The sequence below is a fragment of the Aythya ferina genome (assembly GCF_964211825.1).
Source record: "Aythya ferina genome assembly, contig: HAP1_SCAFFOLD_29, whole genome shotgun sequence".
NCBI classification, from domain to species: Eukaryota; Metazoa; Chordata; class Aves; order Anseriformes; family Anatidae; genus Aythya; species Aythya ferina.
Genome location: NW_028181463.1, coordinates 1,349,506 through 1,377,336, shown reverse-complemented (window position 1 = coordinate 1,377,336; position 27,831 = coordinate 1,349,506). Strand labels below are relative to the sequence as shown.

General features: G+C 51.1%; 2 protein-coding genes across 2 annotated transcripts; one reads left to right on the top strand and one right to left on the bottom strand.

Moving 5' to 3' along the window:
- Positions 1-2,783: 2,783 nt before the first annotated feature.
- Positions 2,784-3,704, top strand: LOC311428062 (olfactory receptor 14C36-like; the record flags this gene model as incomplete). The annotated part of the gene is made up of 1 exon (XM_084539624.1): positions 2,784-3,704. One exon carries the CDS (start codon positions 2,784-2,786, stop codon positions 3,702-3,704), a length of 921 nt encoding a protein of 306 aa, XP_084395750.1.
- A 4,711-nt stretch (positions 3,705-8,415) lies between these two features.
- On the bottom strand, positions 8,416-9,357 carry LOC311428061 (olfactory receptor 14C36-like; the record flags this gene model as incomplete). Its single annotated transcript, XM_084539623.1, has 1 exon — positions 8,416-9,357. The coding sequence occupies one exon, from the start codon at positions 9,355-9,357 to the stop codon at positions 8,416-8,418; it is 942 nt and encodes a 313-aa protein (XP_084395749.1).
- Positions 9,358-27,831: the final 18,474 nt, after the last annotated feature.

Below are 27,831 nucleotides of genomic sequence, written 5' to 3'. Positions count from 1 at the left end.
CTTTCTCTGCACTTGATAGGGCAGCAGCAGGAACGTGTCACACAAAGGGACTGTGAGGTCACTTGTGTCTGGAGGTGGCAGGTCAGCCTTGACTTCTCCCTGGGAGCTGCACTTTTGGGCTGACATCTGGCAGTGGCCCTGCTAGGCCAGCAGAAGGCACCTGTTTGGCATGTTGACTGGGGGATCCCCTCTGCCTCCAGAGCCAGGAGGACCCAGGCAGAAAGAAGGCCCCCATATGGGTTGTCCTGTCCCTTCTGCTTGAGTCCATGAGTGGGCAGCAGGAGGCACAAGGCTTGGCTGTGTCTAGCCAAGAAGCTGCAAGGCCAGCAGCAGGCCCCTGGCTTGGAAGCTGCTGCTGAGGTGACTTGTGTCTGCTTGGCTGAGAGGCTGCAAGGAGCCTGCTGGGTTGGGATGCCTACTTCAGGAGTGGTTTCCACCCTGACGGAGCTTTCTTTGGTAGTAGGAAAGAGCAGGAGAAAAAAAAAGCAATGAAGCATGCCCTGGAACTTTGGCACTGGCCATGAGGAGGAAGAAATATCCAGGGGAAAAAGCTGGTCTTGCTGCTGGAGACTGAGGCAAAGAAGGCATTAAGTACCTCAGCCTTTACCTCCTTTCTTGTCACCAGCTTTCCCCCCACATCCAATAAAGGATGATGATTCTCCTTAATCCTCCTTTATTTGGCGTTTATATATAAATGGTTTTTGTTTCTTTGACATAAATATACAGATGGAGCTCCAGCTGGGCTTTGGCCCTTCTAATTTTCACCTGCACAGTCCCATAACATTCAGGACACAGCTCCAGACAAACTGACAGCTTGCATGACAAGGAAGCACAGAAGAGGTGGAACCTGGCAGCCTTCCATCCCCTACCCTTCTGTGACTCTGTGCTGCAATTCCATTCAATTGGTTACTCCTGTGTTATCCAAACTTTCCTGCAGCTCCTGATGCTGCTGTCTTCTCAGAGATAGCACAATGACACAAAGGTTGAACTGTCTGCTTGCAGCCATGAATGGCTGACAGAATGGAGCATCAGTGTGGGGGAATCTTTAGAAACTGAAGGATTTTGCCTTGAGAAACCTCTTGACATTTACAAGAAGAAGAGCCCAGTCATGCAGCAGAGGAAGAGGAACCCCACACATGGGGGCAGACTGGGACCCTGCTGAGTGAGCAGTGCGCAGGTTGAGGAGGGTCTTAGGCACCACGAGGGATGCCATACGAGCAGTGGTGCCTGCTCACCAGGAACCAGGCCAGCTTCCTACAGAGCTGCCTTATGAGATATTTGTGTTCATGGCTATGTCTGTTGTCTCTGCCACTGAGCCTTATAAGGAGACTGCTAACAATCAAAGCAACGGAGCCTAATTAACTCCTCGCCAACCCATGTAGCAGGCAGGGGTTGTACCATTCTCCTCACTTGGCCATGCACATCCCCATCTCCTACTGCCCAACAAAGAGCCCTGAGCAACCTGTCAAGGGAAAGGATCTCATTTCCTATGGGCCAAGGGACAAGGCCTGACCCTTGTGCTTGGTGAAACACATCCATGTTTCCTACACATCAGTGTCACCTTCATATTGCCTTTGTCTCTTTGTCCTCACTGCCTCCAGGGTTCTGCTCTAACGAGCTCCAAGGGAGGCTGTGTCAGTGCTGACCCTCAGGGGCACACTGCAGGAAACTTGCCTCTGACTTGGACTTCTGGAGAGATGTCTTCAATTGTCTCTGAGTGCCTGAGGTTCATGGGCTCATCAGCAAAGGCCCCAGAGGGGTGATTGCAGTGCCTTGGGCTGGTGTTGTGCTGCTGAGCTGGGCCGGGCTCGTGGGACAGAGAGAGCTCGTGGCAAGAGGGCCGTGGTGCAGAGAGACAGCTGTGCCCAGGAGCAGCTCCTCTGCACAGCACAGCAGGGCTGGGGGCACTGCCTGCAGAGACAGAGTGCTTAAAGGCAGGCAGAAGTGGCAGGATGCACAGAGCTCACTGGGGGAGAACACTTCCCAGCCCTGAACCCGGTAAGTCTCTGGCTGGAGGGCAATGCAGCTTTTAGTCCTGGAGGAAGGAGAAGCCAGGGGTGCAGGAAGGGCTTCTCACGGCTGTGGTGCAGAGCAGGGTCCCTGCACTCAGCCTGCCTGGGAGCCCAGGGGCTTGAGCAAAGGAAGGGCAGTGCAGGGGCTGCCTGAAAAGAGAAGGCACTTTCTGCACTCTCTGCCTGCCTCTTCCTGCTCTGATTGTGGGGCAGGTTCTATGTTAATGGGGTAGCTGGATTTGCACTGGTGACTGAGCTTCCTATTGCATTGAACTGAGACACAAACAGTTTAGTGATGAACGTGAGAATATCCCTTCTTTTCTCTCTGCTTACAGACTGCACAAGGGCTTTTCTGAGCTGCTCTTTAGGACCTGCAGACAAGGGGATGTGTTTTTTCAACACAGCCTCTGTGTTCATCCATCCCCCAGGTGAGTGCTACAAGCAGCCAACAGCTGGGCACCAGGGGATGGACAGAGCAGCCCTCCTGGATGTGCCCTCTGGCTGAGCTTTGCCCCCACAGGAATGACATTTGTCAGTGCAGTGGAGCATGTGTCCCACTGGGGGCTGATGGGCAGAGGTGGCTGCTGTGTACAGGACACTCAGCAAACACAAAGCAGGGCTCCACACAGGGAGATAGACAAAGGTGCTCTTGGAAACAGGGAATGTAAGGCTTTAACTGGGAATTTATTGAATTTTAGTCAAAGACTTTAATCATAAGACTCTATATATGTATATTTGTTTCTCATTTTGCAGTCTCTATGTCCAAAGCAAATGCCCAACAGCAGCTCAGTGAGTGAGTTCCTGCTGCTGGCATTCACAGACACGCGCGAGCTGCAGCTCCTGCACTTCGCGCTCTTCCTGGGCATCTACCTGGCTGCCCTCCTGGGCAACGGCCTCATCCTCAGTGCCATAGCCTGCAACCACTGCCTCCACACCCCCATGTACTTCTTCCTCCTCAACCTCGCCCTCCTTGACCTGGGCTGCATCTCCACCACTCTGCCCAAAGCCATGGCCAATGCCCTCTGGGACACCAGGGCCATCTCCTATCAAGGATGTGCTGCACAGGTCTTTCTCTTTGTATTTTTGATGTCATCAGAGTATTCCCTTCTCACCATCATGGCCTACGACCGCTACATTGCCATCTGCAAGCCCCTGCACTACAGGAGCCTTGTGGGCAGCAGAGCTTGTGCCCAGATGGCAGCAGCTGCCTGGGGCAGTGGCTTTCTCAATGCTGTTCTGCACACGGCCACTACATTTTCCCTGCCCCTCTGCCATGACAATGCTGTGGACCAGTTCTTCTGTGAAATCCCCCACATCCTCAAGCTCTCCTGCTCAGATGCCTACCGCAGGGAAGCTGGGACACTTGTGTTTACTGTTTCTTTAGTCTTTGGTTGTTTTGTTTTCATTGTGTTGTCCTATGTGCAGATCTTCAGGGCAGTGCTGAGGATGCCCTCTGAGCAGGGCCGGCACAAAGCCTTTTCCACGTGCCTCCCTCACCTGGCTGTGATCTCCCTGTTTATCAGCACTGTCATGTTTGCCTACCTAAAGCCGCCCTCCATTTCCTCTCCATCCCTGGACCTGGTGGTGTCATTTCTGTACTCGGTGCTGCCTCCAGCACTGAACCCCCTCATCTACAGCATGAGGAACCAGGAGCTGAAAGCCACACTGAAGAAACTGATTATATTTATTTAGCAATAAATTGGTATCTCACTTTTCTAGTTTTATTCAAGTTAATCTCAGACAATTTCTGACCTTTGGGTAGAGCATTCTTTAAAATTCTGCTTGCTGTTAAATGTGTGCTTTCATTCCTCTTTTCCAGATAACCAGTTCTCTGCATGAGCCAGAGGCTATCTCTGAATGTGTTTATCCCTAAATGACACCTGGCCTTTGTTGTAGTATCTTGATAGTAAAAGGAAGTTGCTCAGTGCTCAGGGCTCCCAAACTGGATTGCAGAAGATAATCAGGGAGTACCAGACTGAAGGGCGTGGTCTTGTACTGGGGTTCCACCTGGACACAGGGGCATGGGGGAACCAGGTTTTGGGTGAGGGAGTCAGGGCTGGACTGAGTCATCACTGGTGGATGCCCAGTGCCCCTGGAGAACATGACCAGTCAAGAAGCAGCTTCCTGGGTTTGAAACTTGACAGGACTGGTGGCATCAAGGTTGTATTGGGAGCCACCAGAATATCCTAAGGGTTATCCTGGGACACTGTGTGCCTTTTGTTGGGTGGGCAGTGAGTGGATCTTCACAGTAAAGCTAAGTCAAAGGATGGATTTACTGATGGGAGCTCTGCAATGTCAGGGCACACAGCTGGGTCACAGTGCGAAGGTCTCAGAGGCCTTCAGTTGAAAGGGCCAAAAGGATGAGCAGGCAAGGGCAGAGAGGTGGGGAGAGGTGGGCAGGGGCTGGGCTGGGCTGGGCAGTGCCCGGCAGAGGGCAACAGCAGCGTCAGGGAGCGGTGGCAGCATGCAGGGGAGGGCTTCCAGCAGGGCTTGGTGCTGCAGAGCCAGGGCTGCGCCAAGGGAGCCCAGAGCTGCAGGGGCAGGGGAGAGGAGGCCGAGGGCCAGGGCAGCTGCTGCAGGGGCAGGGAGCTCAGCATGGCCCTTGCAGCCCCCTGCCCTGGGCCTGCCTCTGCCCTTGGCCTCGGCCCCGGCCTTGGCTCTGCTGGCAGGAGCACTCTTGCCATGCGCTTCCTGGCCTCCCCTTGCCTGCGCACAGCTGCTGCCCACTCAGGCTGCTGCCACAAACGTGTCCTCACAAGCAGCACCAACCCTTGGGCTGCTTCTGCTGGCCTCCCCCAGCCCACTGCCTTGACTCCTTGTCTCTGCTGGGCCCCGCATTCCCCACCCAAATGTGTCTCTTGACTGTCATCTCCATTCCCCTGCCCTAGGGATTACTGTGCTATGGAAGCACGTGGTTCCATTGGGCCATCTATCAGACACAGGGTGCCTGTGCCCCACAGGGCCAGCCCCGCTCCCCAGAGCAGCACAGGAGACCTGGCCCAGCCACAGAGCAGCCTGCCCCGGGAAGGCACCTGCACAAAGAGCTTTCCCTTTGCCCTTTACCCATCAGTGCAGGCCCAGCAATGCTGCCCTGCTCTTCCCCAGGGCCATCCCTGCTCCCTGAGAGCCTTGCCTTGGGCAGTGTGTTTGTGCTGGCCTGGTCGGCCGTTGCTTCTTCCATCCCCGTGCTCCCCACAGGGCTGCAAGCTGGCAGTGCTGCTGTGAGAGCCAGGGGCTGTGGTGCCCTGGGACCCCCGCGGGTCTCCCCTTTGCCTGTGCTGCTCAGGCTGGGCAGGAGACCTATGTCCATGGGGATCTCTGCTGCTGAGCCCCTTTCCATCTGCCCTGATGGCTCAGCAGCACAGGGCAGTGTTGGGCAGGGCCATGGGGTGTCTCTGAGGGCACGAAATGCAGGCGAGTGCTGCACCAGACCTGGTCCATGAGGCCTCAAAAAGATTATCCTCAATTACTCTACCTTCTTAGAGGTCTTTGTCCGCTGGCTCTTCAGCACCACTCCCAGCACAGCAGAGCTGTCCTTAGTCCGTGGACTCCTCAGATTCCCCTTTTTCTTTACCAAACTCTTCTTTGGATGGCCATTAGTTTTATGAGTTTCTAATCCCTACCAACTCAGCATTGCATGTTCTCCCTGCAGAACCCCGGACATCTCCTGGCAGCTCCAGATTCCTCTCCAGGCTGACAGTGGCCATGAACCCCACTGCAGGGGGGCAGTGCCATGCAGATGAGTCCAAGACCAGTTGTTGTCAGGTGCTGCCATAAAGCTCTTGGTCCGGCCTTTGGTCTCTCACAGACTGTCCTTGCACTTCAAGTCTATGTTCTTCACTCCAGGAGGTCCCAAATAAAACCCCATTTGTTGCTGTGGTGCTAGCAGGGAGGCAGCTGTGACCCAGGGCTGCACAGTGCCTGCTGCTGCCTGTAGCTACAGGAAAGCCACAGCAGAGACAATAGGACTGTCACCAAGGTACAGGAGATATCAGGACTTACCCAGAAAAAAGGAAGCACAATGTGGAAGCCAAAAGAGAGCAGCCACATCCTGCTGCTGGCCATGGTCATGGCTCCAGGGAAGCAGCAGCCCCGACCCGAAGGCAGCAGAGAGGCAGAGCCCAGCGGGCAGTGAGGGGCAGCCCCGAGGGCCACCGGGGCTGCTCCTGCATGTGGCAGCTGGGCTCTTTGTCCTGAGCCCCTCCTGCATGCTGGGGCTGCTCCCCCAGCTCCAGAGGAGATGGGAAGAGAGGGATACTGAGACCAATCAGGTTCTGACAGCTTCTCAATTGTCATTATCTACAAGGCAGGCATGGTTGTACAGGTACATGAGATATTTGTGAGGAATAGAAAAAAAAATTGAGAGATATGAAAATAAAGATACCATTATTAAATTAAAATCTAAAGATGCAGTATAATATATTACAAAATAAGTATAACAAAAGAATATTCTAACAATTTTATAGAAAAATGGTGAGTTCTGACTGGATTGGGGGCTTCAATATTACTGATGAAGAAGCATGTATCCAAAGAGTTTCTACAAGGCATCCTTGAGCTGCTGGTTCCCCATGCTGTAGATGAGGGGGTTCAGAGTTGCAGGAAAGACTGAGTACACAACAGCCACAGCCAGACCCAGGGACAAGGAGGAGATGGAGGGGGGCTTCAGGTAGGCAAATATGGCAGTGCTGACAAACAGGGAGACCACAGCCAGGTGAGGGAGGAATGTGGAAAAAGCTTTGTGCCGGCCCTGCTTAGAGGGCATCCTCAGCACTGCCCTGAAAATCTGCACATAGGGTAGCACAATGAAAACAAAACTAAGATAGGCTAAAGAAACACTTACTACAATAAACCCAACGTCCCTGAGGAATTACTTTGAGCAGGAGAGCTTGAGAATCTGGGGGATTTCACAGAAGATCTGGTCCACAGCATTGCCGTGGCAGAGGGGCAGGGAAAATGTGTTGGCCGTGTGCAGGACAGCATTGAGAAAGCCACTGCCCCAGGCAGCTGCTGCCATCTGGGCACAAGCTCTGCTGTCCAGGAGGCTCCCGTAGTGCAGGGGCTTGCAGATGGCAATGTAGCGGTCGTAGGCCATGACAGTGAGCAGCCCCTGTTCCCAGTGCCACTCTCAGTCAACACCAGCCAGAGCTCAAGCAGGACATTCAATAATAGAACATCTGCTTTTTAAAACTCCAAACTGTTTTAGAAGGTTAGTTTGGTTGGCTTTTACAGTATCACCCTCGCCTCCTGTCAGCCCCTGCCCACTCAGGCTCCTGGTACAAATGTGGCCCTGCACCAACACCACTGCTCGTGCTGCCTTTTCTGCCTCACCCTGTCCTCTCCCTTGACTCCTTGTCTCTGCTGGGCCCCACGTTCCACACCCTTTGTTGTCACTACCCTGTCCCCCGCCCAGCAGGATGGCAGAGCCAGAGCAGGACATGGTAGGGTTAGTCCCCGTAGTGCCCATGCAGAGCGCTTGTGGCAAAATGGGAGCTGAGAGATCAGGTTCTGTGGTGCAGAGGAGGTCCCATGCAGAAAAGATGAGGTTAAACAGCAACTTTGCGGGGACGGGGACGGGGGGTCTTTATCTTGGTCTAGCAAGGGAGGCTTCTGGCCATAAAGGGGCAAGGGATGGGTCAACCACAACTTCTCTGGGCAACCTGTTCCAGTGACAACCAGCCCTAAAGGAACCAGCTGGCTCAGGAAACCCCCCTGTAGGCCATGATCCCCCAGTGTGCAGCAGAACGTGCCCACCTGCAGCTGATTGCCTCAGTGAGTCCTGGCCCAGTCCCAGGGCAGCTGTCACCAAGCATGTCCCTGGAGAAGAGCAAGGGAGCATTGCTGTGCCTGCAGGGAGGCAGAGGGGAGAAAGAGCAAGATGTCTGTGTAGCCACCTGCCCGGGGCAGGGTGCACTGGGGCTGGGCCAGGACTCTTGCTCTGGCCTGGGCAGAAAGACTGGCCTGGAGGGACACAGGCTGAGCGACACCAGAGAGTTACACACTGAAGTGCGAGTGGGATGAATTATTACAAGAAATTTCCACTCAAAAAGAGTGGATAGGCATTGGAACAGGTTTCCCAGGGAGATGGAAGAGTCAATGTTCCTGGGGGTTTTGAAGGAAAGGTTGGGAGTATTATCTGGAAACATGGTTTGTGGGTAATATTGGTGGTTGGGGAACGGTAGGACTAGATGGTGTTGGAGGGCAACACCATAATGATTCTTTTACAGCCATCATGATTCTATGATTTTTGTGGGCAACATTAGGAGAATTAAAGCTACTTTAAAAGCAAACAAAGAAAAGAATACTAACCAAAAGTAAACAAAACAGAAGCAAGAATAAGCCCAACCAGAAAAGCAAGAGAAGACAGAAGTAATGTGATGTCACATAACGAGTCACACGCAAAAATTTAGCAGATTGTTGCTTTTGAAACATATCTAGTCATTAATTTCCTGAGTGCAACTTTGAGCTCCTGGTTCCTCATGCTGTAGATTAGTGGATTCAGTGTGGGAGGTATCACCGTGTACAGAAATGAAACCACCAGGTCCAGGACTGGGAGGGACACAGAGGGGGGCTTCAGGTAGACAAACATGAGTGTGCTGAGGAACAGGGAGATGGAAGCGAGGTGAGGGAGGCACGTGGAAAAGGCTTTGTGCCGGCCCTGCTCAGAGGGCATCCTCAGCACAGCCCTGAAGATGTGTATGTAGGATAAAGCAATAAAAGAAAAGCATCCAATACCAAAAAAGGCACTAACCACAAGAAGCCCTACTTCCCTTGGGTAGGAGTTCAAGCAGGAAAGTTTAAGGATGTAGGGGATTTCACAGAAGAACTGGTCCACAGCATTGCCATGGCAGAGGGGCAGGGAAAATGTATTGGCAGTTTCCATGAGAGCATTGAGAAAGCCACTGCCCCAGGCAGCTGCTGCCATCTGGGCACAAGCTCTGCTGCCCACGAGGCTCCCGTAGTGCAAGGGCTTGCAGATGGCAACGTAGTGGTCGTAGGCCATGACTGTGAGAAGATAAAATTCTGCTGATATGAAGAAGAGAAACAGAAAGACCTGTGCAGCACAGCCTTGATAGGAGATGGTCCTGGTGTCCCAGAGGGCATTGGCCATGGCTTTGGGCAGAGTGGTGGAGATGCAGCCCAGGTCAAGAAGGGCGAGGTTGAGGAGGAAGAAGTACATGGGGGTGTGGAGGTGGTGGTGGCAGGCTACGGCGCTGAGGATGAGGCCGTTGCCCAGGAGGGCAGCCAGGTAGATGCCCAGGAAGAGCACGAAGTGCAGGAGCTGCAGCTCACGCGTGTCTGCGAATGCCAGCAGGAGGAACTCGGTGATGGAGCTGCTGTTACACATTTATTGCCCCTGGGCAAAGTAGTCTGTCCAAAAGAAGAAATGACATTGTAAAATTGAAGGACTTCTTTGACCAAAATACATTACATGTCTCATAGAACAGTTACACACAACACAATCTTTCACATTTCTTTCACTGGAAGAGCTTTCTGTAGCTGCCTTGCTTACCTCTGCTTGGTGCTCTGAGGGTGCCACAAGAGGCAGGGAGCTGTGCTGTGGGCTCTGCAGCAGTTAGTCCTGGGCTACAGCAACAGGTAAAAGGGAACCTGGAGTGATCTGTGAAGTCCACAGGTCACAGACATGAGGAGAAGGTCAAATAATTCCCTAAGAAGCAACAAAGGTGATGTCAGTACTGTCTCTGTGCTGAGGTGTGTAAGGTGCCTCAGAACAACAGCAATGCTCAAGGAGCCTTAGTCTCTACTACAGATGTTCCAACTCCGTGACCATCCTTCTGCCTCAGCACATGGGCAGGAAAATGAAGCAGATTCTAAAAAGTGCACTGCCTTCAGGTAGCTCTTGCCGGGCGGTTCTGCAATGCAGTGCCCTGGGGAGGTGCGGGGCTGTGAGCAGCCTGCCCCAGGCAGCAGGCTCTGGGCAGCAGCAGGACCCTGCCCTGCCCTGGCCTGCTGGGGGGGCTCCTTCCACCCACAGCTTCTCTCCGCAGCCCCTGGGCAGCTCCCCGGGAAGGCTGAGTGCTGAGCCTGGCAGGCAGCAGAGGCCCTGCCCCAGCACACAGACCCTGGGGCACAGCAGGGACCCTGCTCTGCACCACAGCCCTGGGCACCCCTGCAGCTGCCCTGCAGCACCTTCTCCACACGCACAAGCCACGAGAGGAATCCTGGCAGCTCCTGGACATGCAGAGACATCCCAAATCCAGGAGCCGCTTCCAGGAACCTGCCCTGCACCATCCTGCAGCCAGAGACTTACCCTGGGCAGAGCTGTGAAGGTTTCTCCTGCACTGAGCTCTCCTCTGCCCACAGCCTCCAGGCTGCCTGGAATCTCTTTCTGCCTGGGTGCCTGCGGTCAGAGCCCCCAGCCCTGCTGCACTGTGCAGAGGAGCTGCTCCTGGGCACAGCTGTCTCTCTGCACCACAGCCCTCTTGCCACGAGCTCTCTCTGTCCCACAAGCCTGGCCCAGCTCAGCAGCACAGCACCAGCCCAAGGCACTGCAATCACCCCTCTGGGGGCTTTGCTGATGAGCCCACGAACCTCAGGCACTCACAGACAATTGAAGACATCTCTCCAGAAGTCCAAGTTTCCTGTTGTGTCCCCCTGAGGGCCAGCACTGACACAGCCTCCCTTGGAGCTCGTTAGAGCAGAACCCTGGAGGCAGTGAGGACAAGGAGACAAAGGCAATGTGAAGATGACGCTGATGTGTGGACAAATTGGATGTATTTCACCAAGCACAAGGGCCAGACCTTGACCCATGTCCCCTGGGAAGGGAGATCCTTGCCCTTCACACCTTGCTCAGGGCTCTTTGTGGGGCAGTAGCAGATGGGGATGTGCATGGCCAAGTGCAGGAGAATGGTACGACCCCTGCCTGGTTCATGGGTGCATGCACAGAGATAATGAGGACCTTGTGCTCATTCATCATATCATCAAGATATCTCTTCACAGGCCTCAGTGGCACTGAGTTTCAGTCAGGCCTCAGTGTTGGGACTTTCAGCCTTGGTAGAACCCTTGCTCCTCTCCACACCAGGCTGTCCTAGGGACTCCCAGACTTTCACCTCTTTACCAGCTAGTTGTAGGCACTTGTCCGTGCGGTGTCACACTGGGTCTGAGCTGAGTCTGATAACTCAGATCTTCTTGGTGGCCATGCTCCTCATAAGGCAGCTCTGTAGGAAGCTGGCCTGGTTCCTGCTGAGCAGGCACCACTGCTTGTATGCACCGCACTGATGTTTCATTCTGTCAGGTGTTAATGTCTGTACACAGATGGTTCAACCTTTCTGTGATTGTGCTGTCTCTGACAAGACAACAGCAGCGGGAGTTGCAGGAAAGTTTGGATAACACAGGAGTAACCAGTTGAATGCAATTGCAGCACAGAGTCACAGAAGGGTAGGGGATGGAAGGCTGCCAGGTTCCACCTCTTCTGTGCTTCCTCATCATGCAAGCTGTCAGTTTGTCTGGAGCTGTGTCCTGAATGTTACGGGGCTGTGCAGGTGAAAAGTAGAAGGGCCAAAGCCCAGCTGGAGCTCCATCTGTATATTTATGTCAAAGAAACAAAAACTATTTATATATAAACTCCAAATAAAGGAGGATTAAGGAGAATCATCATCCTTTATTGGATGTGGGGGGAAAGCTGGTGACAAGAAAGGAGGTAAAGGCTGAGGTACTTAATTCCTTCTTTGCCTCAGTCTCCATCAGAAAGACCAGCTTTTTCCCCTGGAGATTTCTTCCTCCTCATGGCCAGTGCCAACCTTCCAGGGCATGATTCATGGTAGTTTTTTTCTGCTGCTCTTTCCTACTACCAAAGAACGCTCCATCAGGGAGGAAACCACTCCTGAAGTAGGCAGCCCAACCCAGCAAGCTCCTTGTGGCCTCTCAGCCAACCAGACACAAGTCACCTCAGCAGCAGTTTCCAAGCCAGGGGCCTGCTGCTGGCCTTGCAGCTTCTTGGCTACACACAGCCAAGCCTTGTGCCTGCTGCTGCGCAGTCATGGACTCAAGCAGAAGGGACAGGACAACTCATATGGGGGCCTTCTTTCTGTCTGGGTCCTCCTGGGTCTGGAGGCAGAGGGGATCCCCCAGTCAGCATGCCAAGCAGGTGCCTTCTGCTGGCCTAGCAGGGCCACTGCCAGATGTCAGCCCAAAAGTGCAGCTCCCAGGGAGAAGTCAAGGGTGACCTGCCACCTCCAGAAAAAAGTGACCTCCCAGTCCCTTTCCGTGACACATTCCTGCTGCTGTCCTATCAAGTGCAGAGAAAGAAGTGACCTCAGAGTCCCTGCCACAGTCACATTCCTCCTGCTGGGGCCGGAGATCCTGAGGCAGAGCTCACCTCTCTCTTGTCCTCTATGGACTGGGGCTCACCTTTCTGGTTTAGAGAGTAAACAAAGTTTTAGTTGGAAGGTTTGCTGTTCTGTTTGTGGTGTCAGGTCTCTGGTTAGGGTATGGGCAAGCATTATGGTTTAGGGTTTTGTTTAGGTCTGGCAAGAAGTCTAGGGATAAATAGAGCATTTAATGTTAGTGTTAAGGGCAAGGATTAGGGTGAGCAAGAGAGTAAACGCAAGGGAAAGGGGCTATGCGCTGAGTTTTTCTTGAGGTGATATTTTGAGTTCTGCTTTACAATAGTGGATTCCTGTCAGGATGTTGCACTAATGTTTAGGTTGAGAGATTATTGTTATTGTTTACAGGCCTTGGAAGACTGAAGTCAGTGTTACAGCAGCATCAACATTACATGAACCCTCTTACCTCTACAAAGGTAAGCTTCCGAGCTCCTCTTCCCTTCCTCTTCCTTCCCCCAAATCTGACATCTCTCCTGGCCAAGCTACTCCTGACCTCCCCATATCAGTCATCTAACTGGGATCAGTTTACTGATGGTTGTCATTATATCAGAGGGTCTGGGGTCTGTGGGGTAGGGCACGATGCCCTTGATATCATGTGAAGGACAATGATATGACACTTTCCAGTATTTGCACAGGGATAAAGGAGAATACATGGTCCCAATGCCATGAGTATAACACATCTCCTCACAACCCACAGCTAAGGGGACAAAGATGTCAGTGCTGCTGCAGCCTTCCATTCTTGTCAGAGCCCTCTGCCTACTCCTCTGTACGCTTTCCTGTGCTGTCCCACACTTCCCTGAAGGCTGCAGACAGACACTTCTCTTCCCCACCTTGCTCTCACTCTGCTGTTCCCATGATTTCACTGCTGCTTCTCCACTCTCGCCTGCTGTTCCTTCAAACACAAGGGCATGGGCTGATCCAAACTCCCCCTGGGTGACCTCTGGACCCACAGCACAAGTGCCAGTGCCTCACCTTTAAGTCAAGAATTTCATCTGACTATCGAATCTAAATCTACCCTATTTAAGTTTAAAACCATTCCCCTTGTCCTATGATAGAATCATAGAAATCATAAAAACACAAATTTGGAAAGGACCTACAAGAACATTTAGTCCAACCTTCCCATCACTAATACTACCCACTAAGCTACTGAGCCATATCTCCTAGCACCCTGTCCTGGTGCTTCTTGAACACTGAGGGGCGGTGACTCCGCCACCTCCCTGAGCAGACCATTCCAGTTCCCGACTACTATTTGAGAGAAAAAGGTTTTTGTGATATCTAATCTAAACATCCCCAGGCACAACTTGTGGCCATTTTCTCGAGTCCTATCATTAGTTATCTGAGAGAAGAGGCCAACCCCTGCCTTACATCAACCTCCCTTCAGGAAGTTGTAGAGTGCAATGAGGTCTCCCCTGAGCCTCTTCTTCTCCAGACTAAACAATCACAGCCACTCCTCATAAGACCTGTTATCCATACCCTTCAACAGTTTGGTTGCCCTTCTCTGGACATGTTCCAGGACCTCGATGTCCTTCTTGTAGTGAGGGGCCCAAACCTGAACACAGTGCTCAAGGTGTGGCCTCACCAGAGCTGAGTACAGGGGGATCATCACCTCCCTGCTCCTGCTGGCTGCACTATTTCTAATACAGGCCAGGATGCCCTTGGCCTTCTTGGCCACCTGGGCACATGGCTGGCTCATGTTCAGCCGAGCATCCATCAACACTCCCAGGTCCTTTTCCTCTTCACAGTCTTCTAGCCACTTTGCCCCAAGCCTATAGCATTGCATGGAGTTATTGTGGCCAAAGTGCAGGACCCTGCACTTGGCCTTGTTGAACCTCATCCCATTCACCTCAACCCAGCAATCCAGCCTATCCTGATCCCTCTGAAAGGCCACCCTACCCTCATGTGGATCGTCACTACCTCCCAACTTGGTGTCATCTGCAGACTTAATGAGGGTACACTCAATCCCCTCATCTAGGTCATCAATAAAGACATTAAACAAGATAGGTCGCAGTACCGACCCGTGGGGGACACCACCTGTAACAGGATGCCAGCTGGACTAACCAAAACTCTTGGTTAAAATCTCTGAGGAGAGACATTATGGGCTTCACAAGGACAATGGTAGCAGTGTCACAGGTAATCAAAGATACATGGGATCATAGAGTCATAGAATGGTTTGGGTTGGAAGGGATCTTAAAGATCCTCTTATTCCAACTGTCCTCCTACTAGACCTGGTTGCTCAAAACTCCTGTCCTTGAACACTTCCAGGGATGGGACATTCACAGCTTTTCCAGGCTATCTTTTCCAGTGCCTCATCATCCTCAGAGGAAAGAATTACTTCCATGTATCTACTTTAAACTTGTCCTCTTCTAGTTTAAAGTCATTACTCCTTGTCCCATCACTACACTCCCAGACAAAGACTGTCTCCCCAGCTTTCCTGTAGGTCCTCTCTAAGCACTGGAAGGTTGCTCTAAGGTTTCTCCGGTGCAGAGTAGTACCAGTTCTCTCAGCGTGCCTTCATAGCAGAAGTGCTCCAGCCCCTTGATCACCTTTGTGACCCTCCTCTGGACCTCTTCAAATAATTCCATGTACTCGAACTGTCGTGTTAAACCACAGAAGTCTTTTTGGCACATGGTGTGGGGCACAAAGTGTTGAGATAATGACAGATCTTACCACAGAGTGCTAAAGTTAAATTGTTATATGCATTAGACCAGTTTAATAGTTGCTGATCACAAGGTTGACATTTTGGATCTCAGGTCTGTTGGGCTTGTTTTCAGAAATGTGTTGTATAGCACATTACTTACTGCACGTGTTCCCATTGTGCTCTTTATCATTTTTGGGGCTGGTTTAAAGTTATTTTGCTATGTTGTGTAGCACTGGCTTATGAGTCAGGAAAATTACTGGTCATGTGACAAATCTGTTCTTTGTACTGAGCATTGCCATCACCTCCATACCTCAGGAACCATCACTCAGAAACTATTAAGAATTATGTTCTTGACCTTTTTGCTTTAGGGAGCCAATCTAGGGGAGGAAAAGGAATGTACACTTCTCCACTTCTTCACCTCCCCCTTCTCCTCCAGGCTAATTACAGTAGCTCTAAAAAGCTCAGAATATCCATGGGATGGACCTACTGTGTTGTCTCCTGAATGTGTTTCAACTGTTGTTTAAGGATAAGCAACTCTTGAAGAATGCCCTCCAGAGACCTGCCCCAAGGCAGGACACTTAGGAGTGGCAGGGAGCATGGGAGGATCTGGGCAGAAACCTAGAGCAGTGGGCACCTCCAGTGCTTTGGAACTTCCCCCCTGAGCACGTGCAGAATCCTTAAAAACTGCAGAAGTGCTTGAAAAGGAGGGGTTATCACCTTGGCAATTCCAAAGGGAATTCCAAAGAGAGCCTCAGTCAGTGCTATCTAAGCCCTGTGACAGGCTCTGCAGCTACTCTAACACCTCTGACATGTCCTGCAGCTACTCCAAAACCTCTGACATGTCCCGCAGCCACTCCAGACCCTGTAACAGGCCCCAGGTCTAATATGGGACCTAGACCAGACCCCCTGGGTCTGCTCTTGCTAGGCCAGAGAACCAACCTGTGCCAGGATTCGTTGCCTCTACATGCAGGAGAAAACAATGGGTGTGAAAATCAGGCTCCTGAGAATGGAAAAGAACTACTGCCCAGAAAAGAAAGGAGGGAGAAGAATGTTGATCTATGAAACCTTGACATAGACTTCCCCATGAGAAGGTACTTCCAAATCCAAAAGGGTACAGGTGGGGTTTTGGGATAGCTGCCTTGGAGACGGAGGATATTAAAGAGCTGTCTACCTTTCCCAGTCCCTGGGAGGACACTTCTGTTTGTGGAGTGATTGAAGGTCAAAGAAGAGCAGGTGCAGATGGTTACCAGAATGTTCTACCAGTTGGGGACAGGCTGGAGATCAGTCAGTAATGAGCAATTGCACTGTGCATAGCTTGCTTTGTACATAACAATAATAGTACTAAAAATAATTACTATTATAATTCTTTCTCTACCATTTCAGTCCTTTCAATTGCCCTGACCTTAACCGATAAACATGTTGGGGGGTTGGTGTGAGCTAACAGCTGTGTGGTGCTGAGCTGCCCGCCAGGTTAAAGCACATCATGTTTGACAACCACAGTCCAACAGCACAAATCACACTTCTAAAAATCTTGTGTTCAGAGAGGAGCAGTAGATGATCAGTTCAGTCTGCCTCAATGAGCACACCCCAGCAGAGACCCTGCTGCCTTGGGGAGCTGTCAGCCCTAAGGCCTTGGGGACACCTCAAGGGAGCCCAAGGGCACAGAGCAAGCGATGCCATGGTCGGGTGCTGTGCTGCTGAGCTGGGCCAGGCTCCTGGGCCCAACGGCAGCTCCTGGCAAAGGCAGTGCTGCAGAGAGACAGCTGTGCCCAGGAGCAGCTCCTCTGCACAGCGCAGCAGGGCTGGGGGCTCTGACCGCAGCTGGCACACAGAGAGGAGAGAAGGAGAGAGGGCTTGGAGGCACTGAGGAGCGCAACAGCAGAGAGCAGTGTGTGGCAGGACACATCTGCAGGCTCTTGACACCGTGAGGCTCTGGCAGTAGGGCCATGCAGGTGGGGTTGCCAGAGGGGTCTTCTACAGCTGGCACATCCGATGCCTGATAACATCTGGCAGGGTCGTTCTCTCTGTTTCTCCAGAACGGAGTAGAAGATGTTTTAGAGAATGGCATTTATGATTGGATTTTTGAAAAGGAAGACCAAGGCAGGGGCTACCTGAATGGCAAGACTTTTTCTGTAGCCTGTGCTTGCAGATACCTGTGGTAGAGTGGAAGCTGGTTTCATGGTAATAGGTGGTCAGGTTTGTACTGCAGACTGAGACTCCTAGAGCATTGCAATGACGGATCAATATTTCATCAATGAACTTCATAAAGTCCCTTCCCACACCTCAGCCCACAGACTCCACCAACATCATCATTGTGGTCCTCTGAGGTTTTATCCTAGCTAATCTTTAGGAGCTGCGAACCCTCCAATGCCCAGTGCCCTGTCTTTGGGAGGTCTCTGCTGGCTTGAGGTGAGCACAGATCACCTGCACTGAGCATGAACTGACTCCTCTGCAGGCAGAGCTGCAGCACAGGAGGGTCTGCTGAGTGTCCGTCTGTCCCTCCCTGGCCTTGCCTCCCCTGGCAGCAGCACGCTGGCATTCCTCCTGGCTTCTCCAGCTGGCCGTGCTGCTGCTGGTCTTGTTCCCAGGCTGGCTGGGGATGGGGGTTTCACATGCCCATGGGGTGAGCCTTCTGTGTGCTTGGAGGAAGGGAAGTATGGGGACTGGTTTAGGGGTCTGGAGATGGGCACTTTGAGCCTGGATGTCTCTGCTCTCAGCAGTGTCCTGGTTTGTTTCAGGCAAACATAGGAGTGCAATTGTCCAGTAGGTCAAAGAGACACCAGCACAGGGCAGTTGACACTAGGACTAACAGACAGACTTGATGTGCTCTCTCAAGGACACTGCACTGAAGACATCACCACGTTGATGACACAAAGGTTTTTACTTTGAGTACAGTGGGGCTGCTAGAACAAAAGAGACAAAATAAAAATCACTATATGATCTTTACCACTAACTGGCAGGACTGACTCCCACATTGCCCACAGCAAGTCCCATGCTCTCAGTGACACCCTCTAGCAGCACCAGCCAGAACTCATGAAAAGGACCTGTCAAAAGTCTGAATGGAAGTGGAGAATCATTTGGGATGGATTAAATGAAAAATGGAATGAGTTTCCTCTGAAATGTGAAATTAAGTCATAAAAGAATTATTATTTTTTTATTTTTTTTGTAAGACAACTCTGTTAAGATAACTCTTATAAACTCTCAGTGTTTTTCTGTTCCTTGTGCACGACCTCATGACCAGAAGCAGGAAATGCCCAACATCAGCTCTGTGAGTGAGTTCCTCCTGCTGGCATTCGCAGACACGCACGAGCTGCAGCTCCTGCACTTCGTGCTCTTCCTGGGCATCTACCTGGCTGCCCTCCTGGGCAACGGCCTCATCCTCAGCGCCGTAGCCTGCCACCACCACCTCCACACCCCCATGTACTTCTTCCTCCTCAACCTCGCCCTCCTCGACGTGGGCTGCATCTCCACCACTCTGCCCAAAGCCATGGCCAATGCCCTCTGGGACACCAGGGCCATCTCCTATCAAGGATGTGCTGCACAGGTCTTTCTGTTTGCTTTCTTCCTTGAAGTAGAGTATTCCCTTCTCACCATCATGGCCTACGACCACTACGTTGCCATCTGCAAGCCCCTGCACTACGGGAGCCTCCTGGACAGCAGAGCTTGTGCCCAGATGGCAGCAGCTGCCTGGGGCAGTGGCTTTCTCATTGCTGTCCTGCACACGGCCACTACATTTTCCCTTCCCCGCTGCCAAGGCAATGCTTTGGACCAGTTCTTCTGTGAAATCCCCCAGATCCTCAAGCTCTCCTGTTCAGATGCCTACCTCAGAGAAGTTGAGGCACTAGTTTTTAGTGTTTCTTTAGCTGTTTGTTGCTTTGTTTGCATCATGTTATTCTATGTGCAGATCCTCAGGGCAGTGCTGAGGATGCCCTCTGAGCAGGGCCGGCAGAAAGATTTTTCCACGTGCCTCCCTCACCTGGTCGTGGTCTCCCTGTTTGTCAGTACTGCCATATTTGCCTACCTGAAGCCCCCCTCCATTTCCTCTTCATCCCTGGACCTGGTGGTGTCATTTCTGTACTCGGTGCTGCCTCCAGCAGTGAACCCCCTCATCTACAGCATGAGGAACCAAGAGTACAATTATGCAGTAAGGAAACTCTTTGGATACGTGTTTCTTTGCAATCAATATCTGTGAGTTCCCTGATTATTTCAGGAACTGTGAGGAAAATTTTTTGTTACTGTATTTCTCAATAAATATTTTCTATAAATTATTTGTTTTGATTTAAGTTATGTTATCATTAACATGCTACCTGATTTTCTTATTTTTACTTTTTCATTTACAGTCATCTACTCAGTCATCATACGCAGTCATCTAATTACTGAAAGAAGCAGGTTATGTAGAGAAACACAATAAAAAAGTAAATAAAACAACACATCAGAACTACACTGTTATCAGCTGCCATCTCATCCCATACCCTCTGGAGCTGGGGTAGCAGCCCCAGCACACAGGAGGGGCTCAGGGCCAAGAGCCCAGCTGCTACATGGAGTTTGGGGGGGGGCTGCTGCTTTCCTGGAGCCATGGCCATGGCCAGCAACAGGACGTGGCCTTTTCACTGCTGCTCTCTTCTGGCTTCCAGTGTGTTCTCCTGTGCTCTTTTATTTGGACAAGCTTTCAGATCTCAGGTACCTTGGTGACAGACCTGTTTTCTCTGCAGTGGCATCCCTGTGGCTGCAGGCAGCAGCAGGCACTGTGCAACCCTGGGTCACAGCTGCCTCCCTGCAAGCACAACAGTAACAGGAGGGTCTTGCTCTGGGCAAACCCAGAAGCCTGGACGCCTCTCCAAAGCTGCTGCCAGGAACATAGCCAAGAGGTTGCTCCCTGCTCTTCTGTTTTCTGGGGTTCTAGTGCCGGGTTCCTCACCTGGGGTGCTACAACCCCAAGCAGAGCTACAGGCTGGGAGATGAGTGGTTGGAGAGCTGCCTGGCAGACAAGGACCTGGGAGTACTGGTTGATAGTCAGCTGAATATGGGCCAGTAGTGTGCTCACGTGGCCAAGAAGGCCAACGGCATCCTGGCTTGCATAAGAAGCAGTGTGGCCAGCAGGTCCAGGGAAGTGATTGTCCCCCTGTACTCAGCTCAGGTATTGAGAGGAGAGTGATGTAACCACTTGAGAAGCTAAAGTCAGAAGGAAAACTTGAAATGACTTGGAGTATTAATGGGCGCTGCTGAGGGGTGTTACTAACAAAGCCTCCCCAGGGCCTTGTTAGGGCAGATAATTGGAGGCCATGGTTACAGACAGACAAAGCACTGTGCTGAGAAAAATCTTGGTTGGTTTTTGTGAAGCAGAAGAGCCAAGGCCTGACCCCTGGAACTGTGAGAGGAGATCCTGCACACCCGTGTCTGGATCAGGGCTAGTCTTGGGGTCTGTGGGATGTGGTGGGTAGCGTGATGCTATTAGAAGAACTTCATTTTGACACCTCCTCAGCCCTGCACAGTGTTGCAAGGAAGCAATGCCAACTGTCAGCATGCCAAGCAGGTGCCTTCTGCTGGCCTAGCAGGGCCACTGCCAGATGTCAGCCCAAAAGTTCAGATCCCAGGGAGAAGGCAAGGCTGACCTGCCACATACAGACACAAGTGACCTCCCAGTCCCTTTGCGTGACACGTTCCTGCTGCTGCCCTACCAACTGCAGAGACAGAAGTGACCTCACAGTCCCTGCCACAGTCACATTCCTGCTGCTGGGGCAGGAGATGCTGAGGCAGAGCTGAGCTCATCCCAGCATTCCCACCCATCTCCTCCTTGTGGCCCACAAGCTGATCAGATCTGGGTAAGCAAGAGAGTAAAGGTAAGGGAAAGGGGCTATAGGCTGTGTTTTGTCTTGAAGGGATACTTTGAGGTCAGGCATAAAAACAGTGGATTCCTGTCAGGGTGTGGAGTAGCATTGAGGTTTGGGGATTAATATCACTCGTTAAAATAAGGGAAAGGCTTTACATAACTGTTTGAAGTCAGTGTTACAGCAGAATCAACATTACCTGAACATTCTAACCTCACAGAAATCATTAATTTCTGCTGGCCAAACTCCTCTTCCCTCCCTCAAATCTCATATCTCTCCTGGACAGGCTTCTCCTGACTTCCCCATATCAGTCATCTTCCTAGGGGCAGCTTTCTGATGGCTTTCATGATCTCAAAGTATCTGTCTCATATCTGTTGGCTACTCCTTTCTTGAGACTGATGTGGCACCTAAGTCAGGATGGAAAATAACACAAAGGCTGTAAGTGAACCCTGCACAATGTGCCCAGCAGCTCTTGTACCACCCCAAAATTTTGTTTCCTGCCTCCAACTTTTGGATATGGAATGGTTTCTGTGCATCCAGGCTATCTTTTCCCAAACCCTCATGCATGGTTCAGTTTGCCCCAAGCGTCTTGGAGGCAGTGGCCCCCTCTGTGTCGAAAACTGAAAGCAGTCCTAAAGGATGACTTCAGGCAAAAACTGACACCTCTGACATGACAACCCGTGTCCTCTGCCTGCTCACACCAGACTGAGCACTTGAGCTCTGGTCAGTCCACCTTGGAGGAGATCCCCCCTTAGGAGGGAAGTGCTGCAGTGGAGGCCAGCTGTGCCACTGCCGTGCCCACTGCCTGTCCCTGCCTGCAGTCCCAGCACAGCCCCACAGCAGCACTGGCACCAAGCTGCAGGAGCAGCTGGGCCTGACCCCACCATCAGGGCTCAGCAGGACAGGGCGGCAGTGGCAAGAGAGCAGCTCTGCATGCCCCAAGCACTGGTGCTCCCTGGCCGTGCTGCTGGGATGGTACCCTTTTCCTCTGCACCCCTGCACACGGGCACTGCCCCTGCAGGGCCAGAACAGGTCTCAGAGGAAGGATGTCAGACAAAAAAAGGTAGTTAAATCTTAACTTCCTTAAGGTTAAATTCACAGAGAGCATGGCTTCACATGCACAGAGTCTATGAGCTATATTCAACAGGTACATCCATTTCATTTTAATGGGTGTTCATTAGCTGAATTAATGTAATAAGAATATGCACAAACACAACCACACCAAAAACAAACAAACAAACAAAAAACACAGAAAAAAAAAAAAAAAAGAAACACAAACAGGTATACTGGCTCTTCCTCCAATTATTGACATTGCAAGTCACGTGCAGAAGCAGATCAGAAATTTCTTGCATCCAAGACACATCTAGTCATCAATTTCTACAAGGAATCCTTGAGCTCCTGGCTCCTCATGCTACAGATGAGGATGTGCTCTGCTGGAGGCACCACTGAGTGCAGAACTGCCACCACCAGATCCAGGGATGGGGAGGAAATGGAGGGGGGCTTCAGGCAGGCAACCATGACAGGCCTGAGGGAGACGGACACCATGGCCAGGTGAGGGAGGCACCTGGAAAAGGCTTTGTTCTGGCCCAGCTATAGAGACGACAGGACTGTCACCTAGATCCACAAGGTCTAATCCAAATACACTGCTCCTAACTGTGGCAGCTGGGCTCCTGGACCTGAGCCCCTCCCGGATGCTGGGGCTCTTTCCCCAGCTCCAGAGGAGATGGGAAGAGAAGGATACTGAGACCAATGAAATTCCACTGACATCTTTGTTGTCTTTCTCTACCAAGGAAGACTGGTTCTGTATGTACATTAGATGATGTGGTCAAACCTTACACAAGATGTAACATTCAGAATGCTAAGAATGAGATTATTAAAACCAAAATGAAATATTTTTCAAATACTAACAAAGAAATATAATTTAAGAAATGTTGTATCATTTTCCCAAATACTCTTTGATTTCTGTTAGGATTACTATTAATGACAAACTTATGATAACACTAGCAATGATAAAAATGATATGATAGATGATATGCAGAGGCAGGGTGGTGTCATACCAGTGTTCTTCTCATGGCATCACACTGCCCACCACATCCCTCAGACCCCCAAGAAAAGTCCTGAGCCATACGTGGGGGTGCAGGATCTCTCCTCCCAGTGGCTGGGGCTAACCCTTGGCCCTTCTGCATCACCAAAACCAACAAAGACTTTTCCCAGGACAGTGCTTTGCCTGTCTGTAACCATGGCCTCCAATTATCTGCCCTAATAATGCCCTGGGGAGGCTTTGTTAGTAACAGCCCTCAGTGGGGCCCATTCATACTCCAAGTCACTTCTACTTTTCCTTCTGACTTTACTTGGTCAAGCGGTTACATCACTTTCTTCTAAGTACCCGAGCTTCATAGCCTCAGCACCAAAATACACCATGGAACTCATTAAAACACAGAAAGTCCTAAGGAGCCATATCTCTCCTACCACTTTCTTCAAGTATTCAAGACTTGTTCAGCTAATTGGAGAGCTTTCATTTTCTAGTTAAGGGGGAAGATTTCTAAGAGCATCTAATAAAAATCTTTCCTCATTTCAAAGGCTGTTTCAGTTTAGAGCATCATTCTCCTGGATATATTGGTCTAGGGTTTCTCCGTTGAAGCCCTGCTTAGGTGGGAAGAACAGGGGTTTTCCTATTTCAAAACAAAAAACAGGAAATCATGCTGCAATTTTCAAAAAAAAAAACAAAACTCAAGTTCCTAATTTTGTTGCCTCCAGTGATGTTTACCTTCCCAAAAGGATGACTCTACATGATGTATTTTTCAGTGAGTAATAGGAAATTTCAGATAATTGTGTTAATATTAATCCATATCATACTAATTCAATGATAAATGATGCCTGTCTTACTAAGGAAACCATTAGAAAGACTGCTGATAGATGGGTGAGCTTGAACTCACTGAAACTCAAAGAATCAACTGGGTTGGTGAGAGTGATCTGAATGACTGAAGAGAAAAGAGAGGGCAAACCAGGAGAACCATGGGAAATGCAAAGGTCCAGACAGGCAGCTGGGAAAGGGGACATTCAGCTGTCTGACCGTAAGCAACCAGGGAAAACCTCCAGTGGCCCCGTTGTGTTTGAGGCACTTCCTTGGACTGGCAGATGTCAGAAAAGATCTGCAGGAGGCCGGAGCTCTTTGGGAAAATCAGGTGGAGCCAGGTGGAGTTCCCAGGGCACCTCCACTGCCAGCAGTGAACTTTGTCCCTGCAACTGCAGCCCAGTCCAGCACAGAAAACCCCTTCAAAGACAAACCTCTTCTTCAGTGGGTTCCTTGGACTGACATGGATTTGAAATAGCCATTGGAAAGCTGAGATACTCTCCCTTACTTAAACTAGACACTTGAACATCTGTTGATGACCTTCCTGGGTCATCTTTAGCAAACTGAGGCTGATAAACTCAAGTACAGCATGCTTCAAATGGCTGAGGCAGAACAGAGCCCCACAGCCCCAGCCCCTCGCAAGGCACTGCAGCTGCTGGCCCAAGGGCAGCTCTGGGCCTCCCCAGGAGCCCCCGCACTGGGGCCAGCCCCAGCTCATTGATGGAGGTCCGTGAAGCTGCAGGAGCCCTGTTCTCTTGCCTGGGAGATCCCGAGCACACAGTGCCTGTGCCATAGAACAGCTCCATATTCCTCTCCAGAATGCCATTTGCCATCAGACCGAGCAAATGCAGGACACTACCAGGGCACTGAAAGGCCAAGTATTGTTTTCTGGGCCGTGTGCTACCAAGAAGTCAGATCCCAGTCCAGCCCTTTGTCCTTCAGCGATCACTATAGGAATCTGATCCATCCTGAAGCCCAGAAAAACAAGAGGGCTGTCCAGGGAGGATCACCTAGGGTGTATTTCTGACACCAGCTTTAGAAGAGGTGTACAAAGATGTGGTAGAGATGCCACTGTAGGGACATCAGGAAAGTCACCAAGGTGCATGAGATATGACGGCTAACCAACGTACAAGAGCACAAGAGAACAATGTGGAGACCAAAAGAGATCAGCAGTGAAAAGGCCACATCCTGTTGCTGGCCATGCTCATGGCTCCAGGGAAGCAGCAGCCCTGACCCGAAGGCAGCAGAGAGGCAGAGCCCAGTGGGCAGTGAGGGGCAGCCCCAAGGGCCACCGGGGCTGCTCCTGCATGTGTCAGCTGGACTCTTGGCACTGAGCCCCTCCTGCGTGCTGGGGCTGCTCCCCCAGCTCCAGAGGAGATGGCAAGAGATGGCAGCTGAGACCAGTGAAGTTATGCTCTTTTCTTGATTGACTATACCTACAGAGGAAGCCTAGTTCAATTGGTTGATTAGAAGATGTATTCAAAGTAAGTAAATTACTAAATAAATTAAATCAATATTAAAAATTATTTAAAAAATAAAAAAGAAAAATAATATGAAAATCTGTCATGTCCGTTTCTCAAATACAATGGTAGTCCTCAGAGGATTATTATTAATGATTACAATATGATAATACTACTAAAGATAAAAATGATATGATACAAATCACAATAATATTAACAACACTGATGCTTAAGAAGCACATATAGAAGCATTTTCCTCACTGCAACTTTGAGCTCCTTATTCTTCATGCTGTAGATGAGTGGGTTCACTGCTGGAGGTACCACTGAGTACAAAAGTGACACCACCAAGTCCAGAGATGGGGAAGAGATGGAAGCGGGCTTCAGGTAGGCAAATATGGCAGTGCTGACAAACAGGGAAACCACAGCCAGGTGAGGGAGGCACGTGGAAAAGGCCTTGTGCTTGCTCTGCTCAGAGGGCATCCTCAGCACAGTCATGAAGATCTGTAAATAGGACACTACAATGAAAACAAAACAACCAAAGAATAAAGAAACAGTAAACACAAGTGCCCCGACTTCCCTGAGGTAGGCATCTGAGCAGGAGAGCTTGAGGATGTGGGGGATTTCACAGAAGAACTGGTCCACAGCATTGCCTTTGCAGAGGGGCAGGGAAAATGTGTTGGCCGTGTGCAGGACAGCAGTGAGAAAGCCACTGCCCCAGGCAGCTGCTGCCATCTGGGCACAAGCTCTGCTGCCCACGAGGCTCTCGTAGTGCAGGGGCTTGCAGATGGCAACGTAGAGGTCGTAGGCCATGACGGTGAGAAGGGAATACTCTGCTACAAACAAGAAAGCAACGAAAAAGAGTTGGGCAGCACATCCTTGATAGGAGATGGCCCTGGTGTCCCAGAGGGCATTGGCCATGGCTTTGGGCAGAGCGGTGGAGATGCAGCCCAGGTCGAGGAGGGCGAGGTTGAGCAGGAAGAAGTACATGGGGGTGTGGAGACGGTGGTCGCAGGCTACAGCGCTGAGGATGAGGCCGTTGCCCAGGAGGGCAGCCAGGTAGATGCCCAGGAAGAGCGCGAAGTGCAGGAGCTGCAGCTCGCGCGTGTCTGCGAATGCCAGCAGGAGGAACTCAGTGACAGAGCTGATGTTGGGCATTTGGTGGTTCTGACCATAGGGTTCTCCCAAGGAGGGAAGCTGTGCAAAGGAGCTGCTCCTGGGCACAGCTGTCTCTCTGCACCACGGCCCTCTTGCAACGAGCTCTCTCTGTCCCACGAGCCCAGCCCAGCTCAGCAGCACAGCACCAGCCCAAGGCACTGCAATCACCCCTCTGGGGGCTTTGCTGATGAGCCCACAAACCTCAGGCACTCAGAAACAATTGGAGACATCTCTCCAGAAGTCCAAGTCAGAGGCAAGTTTCCTGCAGTGTCCCCCTGAGGGCCAGCACTGACACAGCCTCCCTTGGAGCTCGTTAGAGCAGAACCCTGGAGGCAGTGAGGACAAGGAGACAAAGGCAATGTGAAGGTGACAGTGATGTGTAGGGAAACTGGATGTGTGTCACAAGCACAAGCGCCAGGCCTTGACTCCCTACTCAAGGAGGGAAGATCCTTTCCTTGACACATTGCCAGGGTTCTTTGTGGGGCAGTAGGAGATGGGGATGTGCATGGCCAAGTGCAGGAGAATGGTACAACCCCTGCCTGGTTCATGGTAGGGGGCGAGGAGGCAATGAAGCCCTGGTGCTTTAACAATCAGCTGTCTCCTTAGAGGCCTCAGTGACAGAGACAACAGCCATAGCCATGGACAGAAAGACCTGGGTCCTGCTGGGACTTTGAGCCTTGCCATAGCCCTTGATCCTTTCCACACCAGGCTGTTCTAGGGTCTCCTAGACCTGTACCTCTTTTCCTGAGGGCTGCAAACACTGTTCTCTGTGGTGCCACACTGGATCTGAGCTGATTCGGATAACTCAGATCTTCTTGGTGGCCATGCTCCTCATAAGGAAACTCTGTGGATAGCTGGCCTGGTTCCTGCTGAGCAGGCACCACTGCTCCTATGGCATCCCTCGTGGTGTCCAGGCCCTCCTCTTCCTGGGCACTGCTCACTCAGCAGCGTCCCAGGCTGCCCTGATGTGTGGGGTTCCTATTCTTCTGGTGAAGGACGAGGCTCATCTTCTTGTAAATGACGAGAGATTTCTATAGGCAAAATCCTGCATTTTCTCAGGGTTCCTTGACGCTGATGCTCTATCCTGTCAGCCATTCATGGCTGCAGGCAGAAGGTTCAACGTTCATGTGATTGTGCTATCTCTGACAGGATAGTAGCATCAGGACTTCAGGAAAGTTTGGATAATACAGGAGTAACCAGTTGAATGGAACTGCAACACAGAGTCACAGAAAAACAGTGGGTGAAAGGCTGCCGGATTCTACTTTTTCTGTTCTTCATTCTCATGCATGCTGTCAGTTTGTCTGGAGCTGTGTCCTGAATGTTACGGGGCTGTGCAGGTCAAAGTTAGAAGGGCCAAAACCCAGCTGGTGCTCAATCTGGCTATGACTGTCAAAGACAATAAACAGGGGTTATATAAATACTGTAAATAAAGGAGGATTAAGGAGAATCATCATTCTTTATTAGATGTGGTGGAAATCTGGTGATGATCTAGATAAGGTAAAGGCTGAGGTCCTTAATGCCTTCTTTGCCTCAGTCTCTAG